This window comes from Chinchilla lanigera, unplaced genomic scaffold, assembly GCF_000276665.1.
Source record: "Chinchilla lanigera isolate Chin_1 unplaced genomic scaffold, ChiLan1.0 scaffold00017, whole genome shotgun sequence".
NCBI lineage: Eukaryota > Metazoa > Chordata > Mammalia > Rodentia > Chinchillidae > Chinchilla > Chinchilla lanigera.
The window spans coordinates 18,250,269-18,271,953 of record NW_004955418.1 but is presented as its reverse complement, the minus strand read 5'-3'; the positions used below and the strand labels follow the sequence as shown (position 1 = coordinate 18,271,953).

Genomic DNA, 21,685 nt, shown 5'->3' with positions numbered 1-21,685 from the left:
AAATATTAAATGCATACATATATATATGCATTTCTCTCCTGTCCTTTCTCATTCAAATGGAAAAAACATCTGAAACAATTTCGTAAGATACTGTTTTCCCCTCTAAATAGTTTCACTATTTCTATATTCCAGCAACATGAGGGAGGTCCTGTTTCTATACAGTCTCAACTATAGATAAGGTTAAGTGTCTTAGTATGTTTAAAGACAATTTGCATTTCTTTACCAATGAACTGCTTGTTCATGCCTTTTATCCATTGGTAAGTTTTTTGGGATTTTGAGGGCAGGTTTTCATTGCTGTTGCTTTCTTTGTTGTCTTTGACTTCTTGAGTTTTAAAAAAGTATGTAGTCTTTGGTATATCTGACAAAACAAGATATTCTAGATTCAGGGCATTTATTTCTAGTCTCAGAAATGTCTAGAGTTAGACATTTCTCTAAAAATTTCAGGTTGTTTTAATAGGAAATAATATTTTAAAACCATAATCATTACTACCATGGCTTTTTATTAAGGGTAGGATCACACAGAAACAAGTAAGGGTGTTAACTTTTCCTCCTGGTTCTAAATTAGTGATATGTCTTATAAAATAGTGGAAACTTACAGAAAAATTACATTTTTGTAAATGAGATTTATTAAAGAATATGGGCAAGTGGGATTATTTGTAGGCTGGGTTTTTTTTTTTTTTTTCTCCAATGACTATATTTCGTTTTTTTGATTTTGGTACCAGGAATTGAACTTAGGATCTCATGCTTGCCAGGCAGGCACTGCACTACTGAGTTAAATCCCTGGCCCTATATTAAGTATTTAAAACCAGGAACAAGTCCCTTAATAAAGAGCCATGCTTTAAAATTACCTAATCTTATTAAGATGGCTATCTTCTTATTAAGCACATTGACAATTTATTAATTGCTAAAGAGGCTATCAAGATATATTTTACAGAAAATTCAAAGACTTAAATTAGACAAGAAAATCAAATCTTTCAATATAATTTCTGTTGGAGTATAAATTCTCCATTTAATACTAACTCAATATTGATGTGAAAGAGATCATTGAAACATTCACAAGTTACATGCTGCTGTTTCTACCACACTATTTACTACTTAACATGACAGCCTTTCTACTTCTGTGTAACAGACACATTATTTCTTGGCATTCAACTCTAATATGTATGTTCAAGACTTCTATTTTGAAAACTACCCTTTTACATCACTGTCCCACCTTCTTAAACTGACAGTATCTTTTTAAGCTTAATGAATTTATCCAAACTTATTAAGGACTATATATTTTTGTGCCATATGTGGATAGAAAATACAAGACACATATTAGCAAAAGCATTTGACTATAAAAATGCAACTGTGTGAATGTATTATTTTGTGTATTACAGCACTACATTCTATAAACAAACTGACATCTCAGTTTATTTTACTTACACCGTAAGTTTAATTTACATAGAAATGATAGAGCATTTCAGGAACAAGTCTTAAAAACAATTTCTGCTGAATGATTGCTATAATAATCTCCTTAAGAGAGAAATAAACATAAACTAAAACGGCAGTTGCGAAACATATATAGTAGCTTTTGGTAAAGACAAAATGTGATATTCAGTAGGAACCTACTTTAAGGAAAAAAGAAATTTTCTTTTAGGGTACTGCTTGAAATCAAAACCTGTTTCTTTAAAACTTCCAAGACTAAGCATGGCGAATTCTGTTTACTAAAGCAGGCTCTCAAGGAGAAAACGCAAATGTGCAGTGTCTTCTGAATCCTTCCCTTGACCAGCAAGAAGACAAAGCAGGGTTTCAGTGCTTTTCTGTCCAGGTCTTGGTGACACACTTTCATAGGTTCTCGCTTAATGGAGTTAGAACTCTCAGCCGTAATACTAAGCATTAAGTTATTTCTAGAACTTAAATACAAAGGTTTATTTGTTTGCACTGTGCACAGTTATACAAGAACATGCATTTTCTAAATTTATTGATAAAAGTCTGAAGCTTGCTGTGAAGGATAAAATCTTTAAATACATTATAACACATTTACAGTCCCTTCTTACCGAATGTTTTTATTTTTTTTAAGAAAAAAAAAATAAACAATGAAAACAATGGTATAAAATTTCAAAACAAGATTGCATAAGAGTAATAGTTTTACTACTAATTGCTATTAGCTCTTTGGAAGGAAAGGCATATGCTTAGATTGATGATTGATTGATCAATTGTTCATGCCTGTATCTTGTAAGACGAGCAACTACTTTGAAGATAACAATATGCAATGTACTAACCATTGTTACCAAATAATCTTAATCAACAAAGCTTTCTGAAAAAAGCTTCAGAGCTAATCTGAAATTTCTAGATCTTAGAAGGGAACTAAATTGAAATAATAAAAATTTATTTAGCTTTACAAATAGAAAATTACCATTATAATTTTCTCTTCTTCCAGTAAGAAAATATACATCTTTCTGTTTAAATTCCTTACCCTGAGAAATTTTCTAATACGCCAAGATTCAGAATTTATATTAAAAAGCATATGCATTTGTGTCACATTTATTGTTCAACAAATATTGAGGACACAGAAACTTTTCCCAAATTGTTTAAATATATGTGTTTTTTTTTTAAAGTCCAATGTATGCTTTTATTTTGCTAACATTTTCTTTAAAAAAAATCTTTATTTTCATTTTTAACCATAGCATTCATCTTTAATATGGCCTTTAATCAATTTCCACACAACACAAAATAGGAAGGAAAAGGGCAGGAGACAAAAGGAGGCTGAGAAGAGAGAACGACCATAGTAGAGGGGATGAGGGAAGGCCTCCTAGAGGCTGTAGGAGACAGCCCCACTCGGAAGGCCAGTGGAGGTGAGAGCTTTAGACAAGCCGGAGGGCATGTCAAGAGGGTAAGGCAGTTTTAGAGGAAAGAACAAGGTGTGAGAGAAGAACAGCAGATGGTTAAGTTTGACTGAAAGACATGGTTCAGAACTGGAAATGAAGGAACATGAATGAAAAGAGAGGTCCACCAATTTGTTCAAGACTGCTATAATGAACTCTAAAGAAACTGATTCACTACAGTGAAAACTGTGTCACAATCAGTGCACGGCTAGACCGCATGCAAAACTCACTCCTAAGATACAGAAAATGAAGTTCAATTAAAAAACAACCTTCAACAGTAAAACTAGCAATGGCACATGTATTAAAACATGGTATGAGAATCAAGAGCATGTGGGACAAAAACTGTGACAACCAAACCCATTTTCCATTTCCCATCCCTGCTTCTTTCATTGTGGTGAATTTTATGTTAGGAAATTATGTTTACTTTTGACGCATATATTTGGAAAGAAAAGGCACTGGTACTTGAACTTGACAACTTTATTCATTTAACAAATGTTGATTTAATGGAACAAAGATTTAAGAAACATTTTGTTAAGTTTAAATGCTATGGCTTTGGATAATCACTTGAGCCCAACTTGATTGTTATTACAAATCTGAATGCAAGCACACCAGGGGGTAACGTAGATAATACAGAATATGCCCTCACTATAGAAATACTCATCAATGTGAAAGCTCAAAACACTTTAATTCTCATGGAATAAGGTCCACCAAGAAGATTATATCCAAATAATTAGATACGAGATCCTGGGAGAAAGGAACCATTTGCAAATGAGATAATCAGACAAGATACACTAGATGAGTGGTGATATAGATGTTAAAAAATATAGCTAGAGAGTAAAAAAGGTGTAGATGCCAAAAAAGACAAAGTATGTTGGGAGAATAGCAACAAAAGGATTAAAATACAGTATCCATTTAAAAACGAACAAAGAACACTACCTCTTCTCTAATGTAGTTTGGTTATCCTATAATCAAAACACAACCAATTGGCAGCATACATGAGAAATGAGAAGGTCATTTTTAAATATAAAGTGGAAATTATTCTGGTCATTGAATATATCTAAGTTATAAATGCTAGATACGCTATTAAGAACTGTTCAGGGTCATTAATGCTGAGCTTTTCCCACTAAGGACAAGATAATAGGTTCTCCTGCCCTGTCTTACAGAAGCTGCCAGAAGATGCCACATGCTGGGATCAGAAATAAAAGACTTTTAAAATCAAGGACAGCAGGCAGCGAAAGCTTCATACATTCATCTGTATCTCTTGCCCCTCAAATTCCAAAGAACACAATGTAGATAGGCCCAGGTGGGCATCAAGCATGCAGTGAGATTTTGCCACAACTAAGGAACTTCAAATTCTGTAAACCCAACCTTCTAAAGACGCTGCCAGTGAACCTACCATTCTTTGCTATCAGGAAGGGAAATCAGGAGCGCTGTATTTATTATCTTAAATACCAAACGCAATTTCCTACTGCCTTGTCAGGAGATACAATCTTTACCTTTGATGCCTGTTTACTGTACAAATATCCTTGAAAAAACAGTCTGGAGCAAAAATTGTCAAAGGCTTTGCTCAGGGACATGCAGAAATGCAAAAGACCCAAGGAAAATTATCTCCCAGCACACTATAAATTCTTTAGGCTGTTTTACGCTACCATATATTCTTTATGTAGTTATTTAATCAAGTCAAATTCATTACTTTATTAAACAGTCAAAATGGAAAATATAAATTTCAGCTTATCCTTAGAAAAGTAAAGTAACTGTCTAGTTACCCCACTAAACAAATGTATCCATATGTATTTTATTAAAAAGAAAATGATATGATACAGAATGAGCAAAATTTTTTTCTTTAATGAAATATTCACCAAAGTTACAAGTGACATTTTCAAAGGTTTCTACCAATTTTATCATGTGAGACTTCTAAATTTCACAAGACCTAATCCCTTCTCAAGTCAAAGGTAAGTAGGCTAGACTCAACTAATGTGGCCAAAAATCAGTCTTCCTCATGTAAATAAGCACTATAAAGAACACTTATTTCTCTTGGTACACTGGAAGACTTCACCTCTTAACATTTAAAAGATATAATTTGGCATAAATTTGTTTTCCTATGGAAGGGCTCACTACAAAATTTTCAGGTCACAGGAAGGATATATTTATATATAACAGAGACTTTTAAACTAAGAACATGTTTCTAACATGGCCATTTAAAAATAACCAAATAAAGCAAAAACTTTATGTTTATTAGTACATATTTGCAGTCAACATTGATTACATTCATCTAGGGAATTAGTACATGTATATAATACATCTTAATTTTTTTATTCCCTTCAAGATGCATAAACTGCTACATTTTCAGAACATTTATTCTGAGTATTTACAACTGGAAAACAGAAAGTTCGAAAGTACATATGACATACCTCTCCCAGAGCTTCGTATCTTTTCTGGTTCCATCTGTGCAAGTCTTCCCGGTAGTTAAAAACAAACGGTTCCCCAGTTTTGATGTGTCTTAACTGCCCCTCTAGAAAACAAGTATTGCAATGCTTCAGAGTACATCTAAAATAATACAGAAAGTATAACAAATAGTGTCTGATAAAAATGGAACTGTCTCAGTTTATTTTTTCTCTTGATCTTTTCTTCTAATATCAATATGATGCGAACTGTTACAAGTATAAAAGAACAGTCCCTAACGACTCAAAAGCTATTGTCAGGCTTCATCACACTAATATAAAGCAAACTAACAATATTTTAGGACCTACTACATATGAGAATCTCTACCAAATATTGCCATGAACATAGTCCCAATTCTCATGGGTTTAGAGCCCACCTATAGAGTAAAAGCATAAATATTAATAAGCTAAGCAACTTTTCAGGAAATTAAACCAGAAACAATGGGTTATTTCTGCAGACGAAGTTTAAAATAATTCTGGAAAAAGGAAGAATCCTATGCTTCAGAAGGGGGAAAAGGTTTCAGTGAACTTTTTCAAGTAGGTGTTAACACATGAGTAAGATATCGAAAGGAAATGGGAAAGAGGTAGTGAGCTAACACAGGTTCAGACTATGAAATCAGACTCAGTGAAATGGACTCCAGATGAGGTCTCTTACATAAGGCAGACAGGTTACTTCACACTCTGGTGAGCATTTTAGTCAAGATATTTTGGTTCTATATGCCAAAGAGTTATAGTGCTTCTGTGATAACATTAAGAGAAATATCCCTCAGACATCAAAGACTTTATTATGAGTAATGGTGAACCAGTCAGGGATGTCAATGTATTCCACAGATAAAGACTTTTCTCAGAGAAAATACTGTATTTACTAAGAGCTTTAACTACCAGCATCTTTTGAGAAGAAAAGATAGTCTGTGTGTCATTTTTCCTTCCCCACAAATATTCTCATGGTAATCAAGAGAAAAACAGACTACAGGCCCATTGCTTTAACCTTTCCTCACTTCCAGGCAACAATATCACTACTTATACACATACTGGCATCATACATCTTTTATAAAAAATTTAAAATATGTAACAAAGATCAAAGTTTCAAGAATCTTCTGCTTAAACTCACTTAACTTTGTAGTACACTAAGATTAAAGCCCTGACACCTTTAACTGATACTGTAATGGGATATCCAAAATAAAATGATGACAGATCACCAATTTAGTTGACGGAGAACAACAACGAACAGAAAACTACAACTCAAAAGCTACCTATACTCTAATAACATTACCCTTCAAGTATAACAGTGTATTATTAATCCAATGAATCATGATTCTTTGTTCCAGAAACATATCTGCAATTACAATATGTTCCTCCACATGGCAAGTATAAAGACTGTTTTATTCACAACTTAATGAATTTTAAGACAAGGTTATTGCCTGAAAAAATGTGGAAAACTGAGTAATTTCCTTTAAAATAGTGTCACAAATAATTGCCAGCCATTTCACTTTAAATAGCATGTGAAGCAGTAGCATCTTTCCATCTTTCTGTATAATTTAATTAGGAGTTCAGCTGCATATCAGGTTGCTGAACACTCAAGGTCGAAATGCATAAACTTGATCAAATTCATGTCCATCAGTTTATGTGAGCTGACAACTACAGAAAATTGTTACTTGATTCTTACATTTCTGTGAAGGATTTCATCACACAAAGTATCATTTCTCATAACAAATACATACAACATTGCAGCTGGACTTTAAATGTAGCAAATAATGTCGACCCTAGCATCCTTTTAACACTGTTAAACACATTTGGCATATAATATCCACTTACTTTCATTAAAGGCATATTCAAATCCTTCCAGGGTATCAGGAAAATCAAGAGGTGGTTCATCTTTTTTCATTAGTTCATCCAAATCTATCCTAGATAATAAATCTAGAAAAAAATGAAATTTCTTTATACGTTTTTTCATAGTTAATATCAAAGTTTATATTTTAAATTATTTCAGGTATTCATTAGATTAATTTGTTATGCTATTTTACGAAGTCTTGAAGTTCCCAAAACGTTGTATTATGATCAAGGCCAGTATTAATATAAGTCTATCAAAATTCTATTTTTCAAAACAATCATACGTCAGATCCTCCATACCATTATAATGTTACTAACTTCTTCCCTTCAAAATAAAAAACTTTTAACTAGTATTTTATTAACCTTATTTTATACTATAAAAGTTTCAGACATAAACACGACTTTTTGAAGATTATTAAACCTTACACACGAATGAAATTTTATTTATTGATGAGGGAACTTACAGATCCAAATAGTGACAATGTATTAACTAGAGGGCAAGCAGTAAACAAAACATGCTAGCTGTAAAAAATGAGTTGACACAGAACAATTTGTATTCTTCACATCATTTGATTTCACACAATCAAAAAAATTAATGAATTGGGTTTTTTTTCTTTTTAAATAAGCAAAATTCCAAAATTTTATTCTGAGATAAGCTTAGAATTATGGAAATACTGAAAGACAGTACAGGGTGTCCATACACCCTTTGCTCAGTCTCCCCTAATGTTAACATTTTATATCACCGTGGTACATTCGTCAAAATGAAGCCACCTATGCTGGTGTATTACTGCCAACCTTAGTGAAGCACACTTGTATCTCACCAGTTTTCTACACTAGTGTCCATTTTCTGTTCCACAATCCCACTCAGATTACTACACTGCAGGGAGTTATCATTTCTTTTCTGTCTCCTGTCTGGTCTGTGACGGTTCTTAGACTTTCCTTCTTTTCCATGACCTTCACAGCTTTGAGGAATACTGCTCAGGTACTTCTAGAATGACCCCCAACTTGAGGGTATCTGATGTTTTCTCATGGGATGCTTTTTCTTCCTCTAGTGTTAGAGCTAGAAGGTTGGTTTTTGTTTGTTTGTTTGTTTTTTTAAAAGAATTCCACTGAGGGGAACTGCAGTTAGAACATCATGCCAAAGGGGGCATGATACACATGGAACACTACAAGTGACATTAACCTTCATCACTTGGTTAACACAGTATTTCCCAGCCTTCTCTATCACCATTTCTATGTCCTTGTCCATGATCCATTCTTTAAAAGGCATAAACTCTGGCCTACCCTCAAGGAAGAAGGGTGGAATTAGGCTGTGCCTCCTGGAGTAAGGAATATCTAGATATTTATAATTCTTTGTGTGTAAAATTTGTCTCAGTCCATTGACACAATCATTTAATCATTTATTTAAAACTAGTATGAGCTCATAAGTATGTATTTTGTACTTTAAGTAACAATCAAATATTATTTCATTTATTTTGTTTCTCAAATTTTTTCAATCATGGTCATTATAAGCTCATTTAGTTGTTTTGTGTCCCTTTAGACATAATCTTACCTCTAGGTTAAGCTTCTATCTGCTCCATCCCCAGAATCAAATATTTGATTTCACTGAGGATCATATTATCTTGAGACACTGTGTGTCATCATATAAACATTTCTAAGATCAAAAAATAAAGTTCAAATGTATTAAATTACAAAAAGTTTTGAAATCATTTTTTGAAATGAAGAAAAAGTGAGATATTTAGTTCTCTCATTCTAACTCAAGTTCCTGAAGGCAAAAGCTTCTAGAACTTATTGTAAGGCAAACTAGTCCCTTTTCTACCAAAGAAGTATCTGGAAAGTAACACCATATCATTTACAAAGACATAACAAGTCCATCTATATTGTATATCATCAAAATATGCTAGAGAAAAAGGTATTTTATTTACCTCTTTATAGAACACAATCATATAGAACCATCAGAAATTTCATTTTAAAAACCATCATTCAGTAGTCTTCAAATTTCTCACCAAATAAACCTCAACTCACAAAAAGATATGCCATTTTCAACATAAAAAATGCTCACAAACTCTAGTAAAACAGAAATGTCACATAACATTCACACTGGGTTTAAAAGGAACATATGCTGACAATTCCTCACCCATTGGTAAAGTTCTGAGAATCATCTAAATCTTTTCAAAATAAAGACAGGAATATGAAAAATTGGCTTGGAGTTGCTAAAAGATTCTCACTGCTCTCCATCCAATGCATTGATGTTCTGGGGCAAAACTAGATTCCTTCACTCCACAGTCATCCTTCACAGTTGAATCAGACACACAGAAACTCTCCAATACATGAGCAGATGTGTTGTATCTAATAGGCATTTTCTGTTTCTATCAGCTTAGACCAAGAAATGCAGAATTACATCTACATATCTCCTTAAAGATTTCAACGTATTTACATTATTTGATCATTTGATCATCGCAACTCTATGAAATAATAACAAGAATTATCATTCACTGTCTATCAGAAAAGGAAATGAGCTCAGAGACATACAATGGCTTGTCTGAAAGTACAGCTTACTACCAATCAGGTTTAATAAAATAAATACATTTTGCAAAATCTAGCCTATTGCTCTTTCAAAATCACATGACAATTTTACATCTCTTATTAACCTTATAATATTTTCTTCCATTATATGAAAATAAATAATTATAAATTCAAAATGTTTTTGCTTTGATCAAAATATTTCTCTGAATGGTAAAATGAATAAAAACGCATTCCTCAAATCTCCTCTGTCAGCCATAGAACCTCATACAGACTTTTTTTTATTAGTATTTAGAAGACATATAGAAAGAAACTGTCAGAAATTAGTTTTCTTCTTTTGTATGAGGAATATTGTAAAGTTCCATTACTCTGAAACTGGGCTCCAAAGGCACTGGGTTATTCAAAATACCAAGTATAATAAATGAATTCCATTGAAGAGTCCTTCAGTCCTCTAAAATATATAGTAACCTGAAGCCACATAACCTAAATATAGTACTCAGCAAATGTGACATTTTTTCCCCCTAAAATATGGCTCTGGTAATTAAAATGATTTGGTAACTAGAATTCTAAATCTTATGTAAGCATACACAATAAGTGAATACAAATATTCTTTCATAACCAAAAGAAATGAGTAAGGATTCAAACATACATTTTTAAACTAGTATTCAGAATAAAATTATTTATAGTCATTAAAAGGCAGAAGCAACCTACTACATAATCAACAGATGAATGGCATAATACTGACTTTTATGTGTCCATACGGACTTTTCTGGATTACACAAACCAACTAGGTAAAGCAGATCCCTTACAACTGGTAACCTGGTCAAGTTCATATCATGTATTTTACCACAAGAAACAAAACAATATTTAATTCTTTATTTATTAAAACATTTTCACCTAAATGAGGATTTCCAACATTACTAGTAGGTACTTCTGGCCAAACTAGAACAGGATCTGGATTCTTACCACTATCCTTAAACTAGAAAGCAGGATAGTATATGTGAAAGCACAGTTTCTAGAAGCTGTACAAAACAGAGCCAGAACTATGTCCACTGAGAGAAAGACAAATGAGATTTAAAAAAAAAAACCTTTGATTGTCCTTTACTACCTAGACATAGTTTAACAAATAGGAGGAAGGAGGAAGGCAAAGAATGAGAATCCTGCTGAGTGAACAAATCAGAATGAGTGACAGGGGAATTTGATCTTGTCTTTGACTATGTATTTATTGATACACACAGGAGAAAAAAAAAATTACCCCAGGATGCAGAAAGTAGCAGGCTGAACAATTATTGAATTTCACATAGAAACAAAACTGATGTGTGTATATCCATCAACCAAAATGAAAAGGCCTTATAGTGCATAACATACCTGTTGGGACCTCTGAGCGGGGCAAGGATATTAGTACATTTTCCAGGCTTGAATTATCCTAAAGAAAAAGCTAGTCCAAAACTGCCATTTCAAAGATTACAAAACATGCTTCAAAGAAACAAGACTGATACAAATCATGTAAATACATTCCAGAAGAAAGGCCAATATTCTTTTAAAAAACAACCAAAACTAAAACATTTTAAAAATTCATGCACCAACTTTAAAGGAATACAACAAAATCTAGAACACATTTATGTAAATTTTGCAAATCACATAAATGTCTTGCAACTGTGCAAAATTATCAGACATGCAAAAAAAGCAGGAAAGGCCCATCACCCCTCCACCATCTTGCGAGCCATCACAGGAGCTGCAATTTCAGACCTCCAGCCCACTCAGAACAAATCCAGGAGACTTCGACATAGAAGAAATTGGCAGACACACACCTGATATTTCTGAAATGATTGCAACTGAAATAAAGAAACAACTCCAGGAGTTTATGGAGGAAATCAGATAAGAAATAAACTCTCAGGAAAAAAAAAAAAAAAAACTACAACCATAATGAAAGAATTGTGCAGCACATATAAAGGAGACATAGATTTAAAAAAAATAGAGAAGCATAAGAAAACTAGGGAAACCTTCAAAGAACAAGGATTAGAATGCATGAAACAGATTTAAAGATATGTCTCGAAAATTAAAAATTCCCTGAAAACTGACAGAACTGCTTGAACAAAACTGAAGAGAGATTCTCAGACCTTAAAGACAAGATTGCAGCTAGCAATTATGTAAAGAAAGATCTCTAAAAATAACAAGGAACCAGCAAATAAGAATTAAGTACCTGCAAGATGATGCAAATAAAACTGATATAAGACTGATAAGTGTCAACAAAAAAGCAGGAGTCAACACAAATGACATAAAAAGATTATGCAGAAGTAATAGCAGAAAAATTCCCAAGCATGGGAAAAGAATCTGATATACACTTAAGTGAGTCATAAAGAAATCCAATTAGCCATAACCAAAAGAAATCTACAACCACACATGTAATAATCAAGATTCCAGAAATTCAGCACAAGAACAGACTATTAACAGCTGTTAGAGGAAAGAAACAGATAACCTATAAAGGAAAGCTCATCAGACTCATGGCAGATTTCTAAATACAAACCATCTAGAAGAGCTTGGAGTGAAGTATTTGAACTTCTGAGAGAAAACAACTTCCAACACAGAGTGATGTACTCTGCAAAACTATCTTTCAAAATTAATGGAGAAATAGATACTCCACAACAAAGAACAACTGAAAAAATTCATGACTACCAAGTCAGCCCTACAAAGAGGATGGAAACATAGTCTAGAAAGAGACAAAAATGATCAAAATTGCAAGAACAGTGACAGAAAGACACCACCAAGCAGGGCAAGTAATTAAACAGAGGTGAAAAGAAGGGAACCAACAGCAGGAAAAGAACATGACAAAGATAAGCCAGCATGTATCAGTTATAAACCCTACTGTAAATGGCCTCACCAATCAAAAGAAACAGACTGGCAGAATGGATCAAGAAACAAAAATCTAACAATATATTGTATAAAAGAAATACATTTAACTCAACAGGAAATTCATAGACTAAAAGTCAAAGGATGGAAAATAATACTCCATGGGAGAGGAACTCAGAGAAAAGCAGGGACAGCTATTCTGTTTGCAGATAATGTGAACTTCAAACCAAGAATGATCAAAAGAGATAAAAAAGGTCACTACATACTTCTTAAAAGGAAAATTTCAAGAGAAAGAGATGATCTTAAACATATATGCAGCAAATGCAGGGGCACACAACTATATAAGATAGACAGTAATAGACATAAAAAATCAAACAAGCAATAACACAATTGTAATGGGAACTTAACACCTTACTGTCACAAACAGATAGATGAATTAGACAAAAAAATCAGCAAAGAATTAACAGAAGTGAACCAAAACTTGTGAACAAATGGACTTAGTAGACATTTACTAAGTGTTCCACCCAACATCCAAATACACATTCCTCTCAGTTGCACAGGAGACATTCTCAAAGTATACCAGCCCACAAAACATGGTTGAGTAAATGCAAAGGAATTAAAATTACCCAACACATATAATCTGACAATATTGCAAAGAAGTTGTAAACTTGACAGAAGAAACTGCAAAAATTGCACAAACACATGGAAATTACATAATACCCTCCTGAACAACCAATGGGACACAGATTAAATCAAAGAAGAAATTAAACAATATGTACAAACAAAGAAAAATGCACATGCAACTTCCCAAAACCTACAGGGGGTAATAAAAGCAGTTCTCACAGGGAAATTTACAGCAGTGAATTTGCACGTGAGGAAAGCAGCACAAGCACAAATAAACAACCTGGTGCTGCACATCAAGCACCTAGAAAAAGAAGACCAAGTGAAGCTCAAAGACCAAAGAAAGAAGGAAATTATCAACATCAGAGTAAAAACTAATGCAATTGAGACAAAAAAAAAAAATACAAAGAATTAATGAATTGAAGAGCTTGTTCTTTGAAAAAATAGATAAAATTGATAAACCTCCAGCCAATCTTATCAAACAAAGGAAAGAAAAAAATTCAAGGAATAAGGAATGAAAAGAGTGAAATTACTACAGATCCTGTGGAAATTCAAAGGATCAATACCTACTTCAAAAATTTTTACTTACATAGGAAGGAAAACACAGAAGAAATGGACACATTCATAGAAACATATGAATCACCAAAGCTAAATCAAGAATATATAAAAATTCTGAATAACCCAATATCAGTCAATGAAATTGAAATGTTAAAAACTTCCAACAAAGCCCAGGGCCTAAAGGATTCATGCGGAATTCTACAAGAAATTTAGAAAAGATTCAAGGTCAGTACTCCTCAGACTCTTTACTAAAAATTAAAGGGAAACAATTCTCCCTAACTAATTCCTGGAGGCAAGTATTACCCTGATACCAAAACCAGAGAAAGAAGCAACCAACACAGAAAACTACAGATCAATCTCTCTAATGAACATACATGCAAAAATCCTCAATAAGATATTGGTAAAAAGAATGCAGCAAATCATGAAGAATATTACATACCATGACCGAGTTCCACCCTAGAAATGCAGGGATGGTTCAATATCAACAGAGCCAGAGACCAAAATCACAAGATCATCTCAGTAGATGCAGAAAAAGCTTTTGACAAAGTCGAACACTCATTTATGATAAAAAATCCTACAGAAAATCAGAATACATGGTCTTTACCTCAATATTGTAAAAGCTATCTATGACAAACCAACACAAAACATCATACTAAATGGACAAAAACTGAAAACATTCAGTCTAAAATCAAAAAGAAGACAAGGATGTGCACTATCACTACACTTATTCAATATACTTCTGGAAGCAATAGCCAAAATAAAAGGAAAAAGAATAGGAAAGGAAGATGTGAAATTATTGTTATTTTCAGATGAAATGATACTCTACAAAGAAGACCCCAAATGATTCTAGATTTAATACCCAAATTATCTCAAACTCACAGTGAGGGAAATTAGGGAAACTACACCCTTCATAATAGCATCCAAAAAAATGAAATACTTAGGAACCAACTGAACAAGTAAAAGAGGTATATACTGAAAATTATAACACTCTGAAAAAAAGAAATCAAAGGGGATTTCAGAAAATGGAAAGATATTCTTTGCTCATGGATAGAAAGAACCAACATTATGAAAATGGCCATACTCCCAAAATTGTTATACATGTTTAATGCAATCCTGATCAAAATACCATTAGCATATTTCACAGAACTCGAGAAAACTTCCTAAAATTCATTTGGAACCAGAAGAGACCTAGAATAGAAAAAGCAATTCTGGCCAACAAAGGCAAGGCACGAGGCATCACAATCCCTGACTTGAAATTACACTATGAAGCCACTTTTATAAAATCAGCATTGTACTGGCCAAAAACAAAAACAAAAATAAAAAACAGATCTGAGGATCACTGGAACAGATTAGAAGATGCAAAAGCCACTACAAACACACTCAGGCAGCTTATCTTTGACAAAGGGGACAAACACATCAACTGGAAGAAAGATAGCCTCTTTAATAAATGATGGTGGAAAAACCGGCTTTCCACATGTGAAAGACTAAAACTATACCATGTCTATCACCATGAACTAAAGACAAGATGGATCAAAGAACTAAATATTAAACCATAAACACTAAATCTACTGGAAGAGAAAGTAGGTAGAAAATTTGAAGACATAGTACTGGGTAGGAAGAAAGTTCATGAAAAAAAACCAAACTGCATGGGAAATACTGCCAAGAATTAACAAATGGGATCTCATCTTATAAAAAGTTTTATACACCAAAAGAAAGCAACAGAGTGAAAAGAAAGCCCACAAATTGGGAAAAAAATTTAGCCAACTGTCCCTCAGAAAAAGGAATTCTATTTAGAACATATAAAGAATTAAAAAAAAAAATCACACCCCCAAAATTCAAACACCCAATCCAAAAATGGGCATGTCAGATGAATATATACTTCTTAAATGAATAAACACAAATGGCAAATAAATATATGAAAAAATGTTCAACATCCTTGGTCATCCAAGAATGCAAATTAATTCTCACCCCAGAAAGAATGGCTATCATCAAAAAAATCAACCAATAACAAATGCTGGTGGGGCCCTGGGGAAAAGAGACCCTTCTCCACTATTGGTGGGAGTGTATACTGGTACAACCACTGTGGAAATCAGTGTGGAGATTCCAGAAAAAAATAGGATTAGAAGTCCCATCTAACCCAGCTATTCACCTTCAGGGTATCTTCCCAGAATTAAAAACATCATACTATAGCGATATATGTGCACCCATGTTTATAGCAGCACAATTTGTAATAATTAAATCTTGGAAACAACCCAAATTCCTATCAACTGAAGAATGGATAATAAAGATGTAGTATTTTTATACAATGGGGTATTGCTCAGCTATAAAGAAAGATAAACTCCAGGCTTTTATATGTAAATGGATGCAACTAAACACCATACACATATGTGCAGTAAATCATAATTGCATGTGTAAATAGCATACTATCTCCCTAGTGTAAGAAACTGAATGAGTAAATAAGATCCAGAAGGTACAAATGACATGGTGACAAGGAAAGAAACTGCTCAAAAAGGAAAGAACAACTCAGATGGGGAAAGCAGAAAAGAAGAAAGAAATATAATATATATAGATAGCTAAGATAATTATACTACTAATTTCTATTAGTTCACTGGAAGGAAGAATTAATGTTTATACTGTTTGATCAGTCTTACATGTCTATATATAGTAATGTGAGCAACTGCTTTGAAGATAACAATATGCAATACAATAACCACTGTCAACTTCCTATCATCTTTTTTTGAAATTCTGCATCATTTTTATTGTTTTTTTATTCTCTCTAAAATTAAAAAAAAAAAGCAGGAAATTATGATCTGCAAGCAAGGGGGGCGGGAATCAGTACACCAGAAATGATAAAGATGAAGGAATTCACCAGAAAGTATATTAACATTATTTCAATATGGTCTCTAGGTCCAAAAACATAGAAGTAAATCATGAGTATACTGAACTGAGAAATGGTAGACATATTTCAAGTTTCCATATATGAAAAATATATCACCTAAATTTTTAAAATCCCTCAAGAATTAATAGCAAAAGAAGTCACTTAAAATGAAATCAGTAAATAGTGAGATTGAACAACAGAATTATACAAAATGAAGACCACAGAAAAAATAATAATTTCAAAAATAAAATAAAGAATTACTGGAGGCAATGTTACAGTTTAAAATATTATAAATGGGATTAAGATTAAAATTTTTTAAAAAGTCAATGCCAGAAAGGATGCTGGGAATAGAAAGAAAAACATTTATGAATGAATAAAATTTTTCCAAGTATGATAAAAACTGTAAGATCACAAATCCACACAAAAAAAGACCACGAAAATAATACGAAGGCACATCATAGTTAAACTACTGACAATAAACGATGAAGACAAAGTTTTAGAAGTAGGTAGAAAAATCAGGTACAGAAAAACAAAGAATGACAGAATATTTCTGAAACTACAAAAACTAGAAGAAAATGGAGTAATACCTTTCAACTAATAAAAAGGAGGAGGAGGAGGAGAAGGGGAAAAAGGAACACTTACTAAACTTGGACTTCTACACTAAACAGAAGCACTTTTCAAAACAAGGAGCAATAAAGACTATCTCAGGCACACAAAAGCTAAGAGAACTTATTGCCACCAAACCTGTAGCCTGTACAACAAGAAAGGTCTTCATATACAGGCAAGTTGTACTAAATAGAATATCAATCAATGCAAGAAGGGAAATGTCACCAGACATGAGGTCCAAGGCGGTCCCTCAAAGAGGAGATGGAGAGCTCAACTCACCCTGTCCACAGAGTTGGCTGTAGGTTCACCAATGCTGGTCACTGAACAGATTTTCTGGATTCTCAGTGAGAGGCACAGAACACTTCACTACTACAAAGCAGTATCCTCCCAGAAGGGAGTGTGGGCTCTCATGAAGTAACATGCATTATGGTCTACAGTTGGAGGTTTTTATGTGGTCCTGAGGGTGTCCTCAAGATGGGTGATCTAGGATGGATATTCCTGCTATCCATCAGGCTACCCATCTGCTTGGTAAGGTTAAAATTTAAATATACATACATGTGTTTGAAATTTACAGATATGCTACACACTTAAAGTGCTTCCTTGAGGATGCAAAGTCTATAGAGGAAAAACACAGGCTCAATTTACACGTGAAAAGGAGCATGAGCCCAATTTCTAGGCTTAAGGTGTCTTTAAGATCCTTAAGTGGGTTTTGTTTTTGGGTTTTTTTCTTGGTACCGGGAGCTGAACTCAGGACCTGGTACTTCCCAGGCAGGAGCCGTGTCGCTGAGCTGTCTCCCCTGCCCTTAGTTTCTTTTTGTTTTTTTGTTTTCTTGTTTTTAATTTAAAATTTCCTGGAAGGGAAAGGGGCTTTCATTATAACTTTGTGTCCTGAAGCTGTGGAATTTTTAAAAATAATAGTTTTTTTTCTACCTGTCTTTTTTCTATCTATATCAGAAATATGCTGCCCAAAATGGTGCTAAATAACAGTATTTATTTTTCTTCAATCCCTTTGATGAAATGAGTTATCACTACAGACTGTACAGCCATTAAGAAAATGAAAGCAATATTACCAACAACTATATTTATACAGTGATCCCTCACCTATTGCATGAGTTATGTTCCAGAGATCCCTGTGATAGGTGAAAATCCACAAAGTAGCAGCGTTATATTTATTTTATTTTTTATATATATTTTTAAGGCTTTATAAACCCTTCCCATACTCCTATAAACCTTTCCCACTCTCTTATTAACCTTTCCCACAATCTTATAAACACTTCATATGCTCTTAAACACTTTCTACACTCTTAAACCTATGTAATTTTAACTACATGTAGTAAACTATATATGGGTACTTGTGGTGAAGTGGACAAGGAGATGATGAACTTATGGGCACAGTGCAGGAGAGCAAACAGACCAATGCTATGGTCACTGAGCCAATCAATGCCCAGGATATAGAACACAGTGCTGTGGCTGGTCACTTTCCATTCCATCAGCCAACAGTGTGCCATGTGCAATCACAAGTTGGCAAACTTGCACAAGTGGTAGTAGTATACTGCATTTCCATTATGTACACCATGGTATTCATCCACTGATGAAATACATACTGTATTTTACTTTGATTTAATATTCTTTTAATATGTTTGAATTAATAGTTTTACAGTTTTAAGTTTTTTAGGCAAAAATAATTAAAATCATAAAGATTATATAAATACCTATATACTGCAATATCCTGCAATATAGTGAAAACTCTGCAATACAGGATTAGATATATTTAAAAAAAAAAAAAAAACCCATGATACAATGAAGCCGCAATAAGGGAACCTCAATATAGTGAGGGAAGGGGCTGGGGATTTAGCTCAGTGGCAAAGCGCCTGCCTGGCAAGCGCGAGGTCGTGAGTTCCGTTCCCGGTAACGGAAAAAAAAAAAAAAAAAAACATATATATATATATATATATAGTGAGGGAAAACAATAACCTGGGTAAAAGAAACTCCATAAAAACTCCAAGTTAATGTAACTTATCCTGCATAAAATAAACAATAAAAATAGTCTTATGACTATTAAAGACAATGAAATCATAATTAAAATCTTACTAAAAAAAGTTTTGGAACAAAGAATGTTTCACTGGAGAAATCTACCAGATATTCAGATATTTTAAAATAAGATAGTAACAATTCTATAAAATATATTCCAGAAAATAAAAAAAATAGATCTCCTAAATCATGTTAAAAGGTCAGCTATCCTGATAACAATCCTAGACACCGATACAAAATAGTACAAACAGATAAAGAAAATTGTACATCAGTGTCTCCTACTATTTCCAATCCAAAACCCTCAGCAAAATATTACCAAAACAAGCCATATATAAGACAAATATAAATCAGAACTAAACAGGATTCACTACTCAAAAAATCAACATGTACATGAATTCTCTGCCTACTCCTATGTCTTCAAGATTTTCACCTATTTTCTCTTCCAATAGATTTAGTGTTTCTGTTTTAATATTTAGATCTTTAATCTATTTGGACTTCAGTTTGGTGCATGGTGATAGACATGGGTCTAGTTTTAGTCTTCCACATGTGGTGAGCCAGTTTTTCCAGCACCATTTATTAAAGAGGCTATCTTTCTTTGAGTGAACATGTTTGGCCCCTCTCTCAAATATCAGGAGCCTGAGTGTGTTTTTGGTTGTGGTTGCATCTTCCAGTCTGTTCCATTGATCCTCAGTCTGTTGTTGCTGTTGTTTTGCCAAAACCATGCTGATTTTATCACAGTAGCTTTGTAGTATAATTTCAAGTCAGGGATTATGATGCGTCCTACCTTTTCTTTGTTGCCACTGATTGCTTTTGCTATTTTCAGTCTCCTCTGCTTCCAGATGAATTTTAGGAATATTTTCTCTAGAACTTTGAGGTATATTAATGGTATTTTGACTGGGATTGCATTGACTCTGTATAACAATTTTGGGAGTACGGCCATTTTCACAATGTTTGTTCTTCCTATCCATGAGCAAGGAATGTCTTTGCATTTTCTGAAATCCTCTTCAATCTCCTTTTTTCAGAGTACTGTAGTTTTCACGATACAGATCTTTTAATTCTTCTGTTAGATTGATTTCTAAGTATTTCAACTTTCTGGATGCTATTGTGAAAGGTATGGTTTAACTAATTTCTCTCTCAGTGTTTCTGTTGTTTGTGTATAGGAATGCTGTTGATTTTTGAGTGTTAACTTTGTAACCACCTATGCTATTGAATTTGTCTATTAACCCTAGGACTCTTTTGGTGGAGTTTTGGGGGTCTTTCAAGTAGAGTATCATGTCATCTGCAAATAATGATAATTTCACTTCTTTCCTATTGTTATTTCTTTTATTTCTTTCTCTTGTCTAACTGCTCTGGCTAATGTTGGCAGAAATATGTTGAATAGGAGTGATGACAGTGATATCCTCGTCTTCTTCCTGATTTTAAAATAAAAGCTTTCAGTTTTTGTCCACATAGTACAATGTTAACTGTTGGTTTGTCAGAGATGGCTTTGATCAGATTGAGGTAAAGACCATCTACTCTGATTTTCTGTATGGTTTTTATCATGAATGAGTGTTGGACTTTATCAAAAGCCTTTTCTGCATCTATTGAGATGATCATGTGGTTTTTGTCTTTGGTTCTGTTGATATGGTATTTTACATTTATTGATTTGCATATATTGAACCATCCAGGCCTCCCTGGGATGAATCCCACTTGGTCATGTTGTATAACCCAAACTGCATGGGAAATACTTGGAATCAACAACTGTGATCTCATCTTATTGAAACGTTTTTGCACAACAAAAGAAAACACCAACAGGGTAAAAGCAAAACTCACAAATTTGGAAAAAAATTTTAGCCAACTCTCCCTCACACAAAGGACTTTTATCTAGAACATACAGAGAATTTTAAAAAGTCAGCACCCCAAAATTCAAAGACCCAATACAAAAATGGGAATCTAAGATGAAGCATTCATGAGAATGGACATTCTCAGATAAAGAAATAAAATGGCAAATAAATACATGAAAATATATTCAACATCATTAGTCATTTGAGAATTGCAAACTAAATCAACACTGAGATTCCATCTCACACCAGGAAGAATAGCTTTCATGAAGAAATCAACCAATAACAAATGCTGGAGGGGCCACAGGGAAAAAGGAACCCTACTCTGCTGTTGGTGCGAGTGTAGACTGGTGCAGCCACTGTAAAAATCAGTCTGGTCATTCCTCAGTGAACTAGGACTAGAGGTCCCATTCAACTATGCTATTTCCCTTTTGGATATTTTTCCAGAAAGTATTAAAAACATCATACCACAGTGATATATGCTCACCCATGTTTATAGCAGCTCAATTTATAAATGCTAAATCATGTACACAACCCAAATTCCCATCAACTGAGGAATGGATAAAAAGTTGTAGTATTAGAGGCTGGGAATTTAGCTCAGCGGCACAGCACCTGTCTGGCAAGCGCAAGGTCATGAGTTCAATTCCCGGTACTGGAGAA

At 33.6% G+C, this 21,685-nt stretch overlaps 1 protein-coding gene across 11 annotated transcripts in view; it reads right to left on the bottom strand.

Annotated features, from left to right (window-relative positions):
- Fam172a (family with sequence similarity 172, member A) overlaps positions 1–21,685 on the bottom strand; it is a 410,259-nt gene that overhangs the window by 352,129 nt on the left and 36,445 nt on the right. For all 11 annotated transcript variants that reach the window (XM_013512947.1, XM_005382264.2, XM_013512945.1 and 8 more), the window contains 2 exons: positions 7,124–7,225; positions 5,279–5,379 (listed from right to left, as the gene is read on the bottom strand). In XM_013512947.1, the coding sequence (XP_013368401.1) occupies positions 5,279–5,379; positions 7,124–7,225 (203 nt within the window). The remainder of the gene's footprint in view (positions 1–5,278; positions 5,380–7,123; positions 7,226–21,685) is intronic.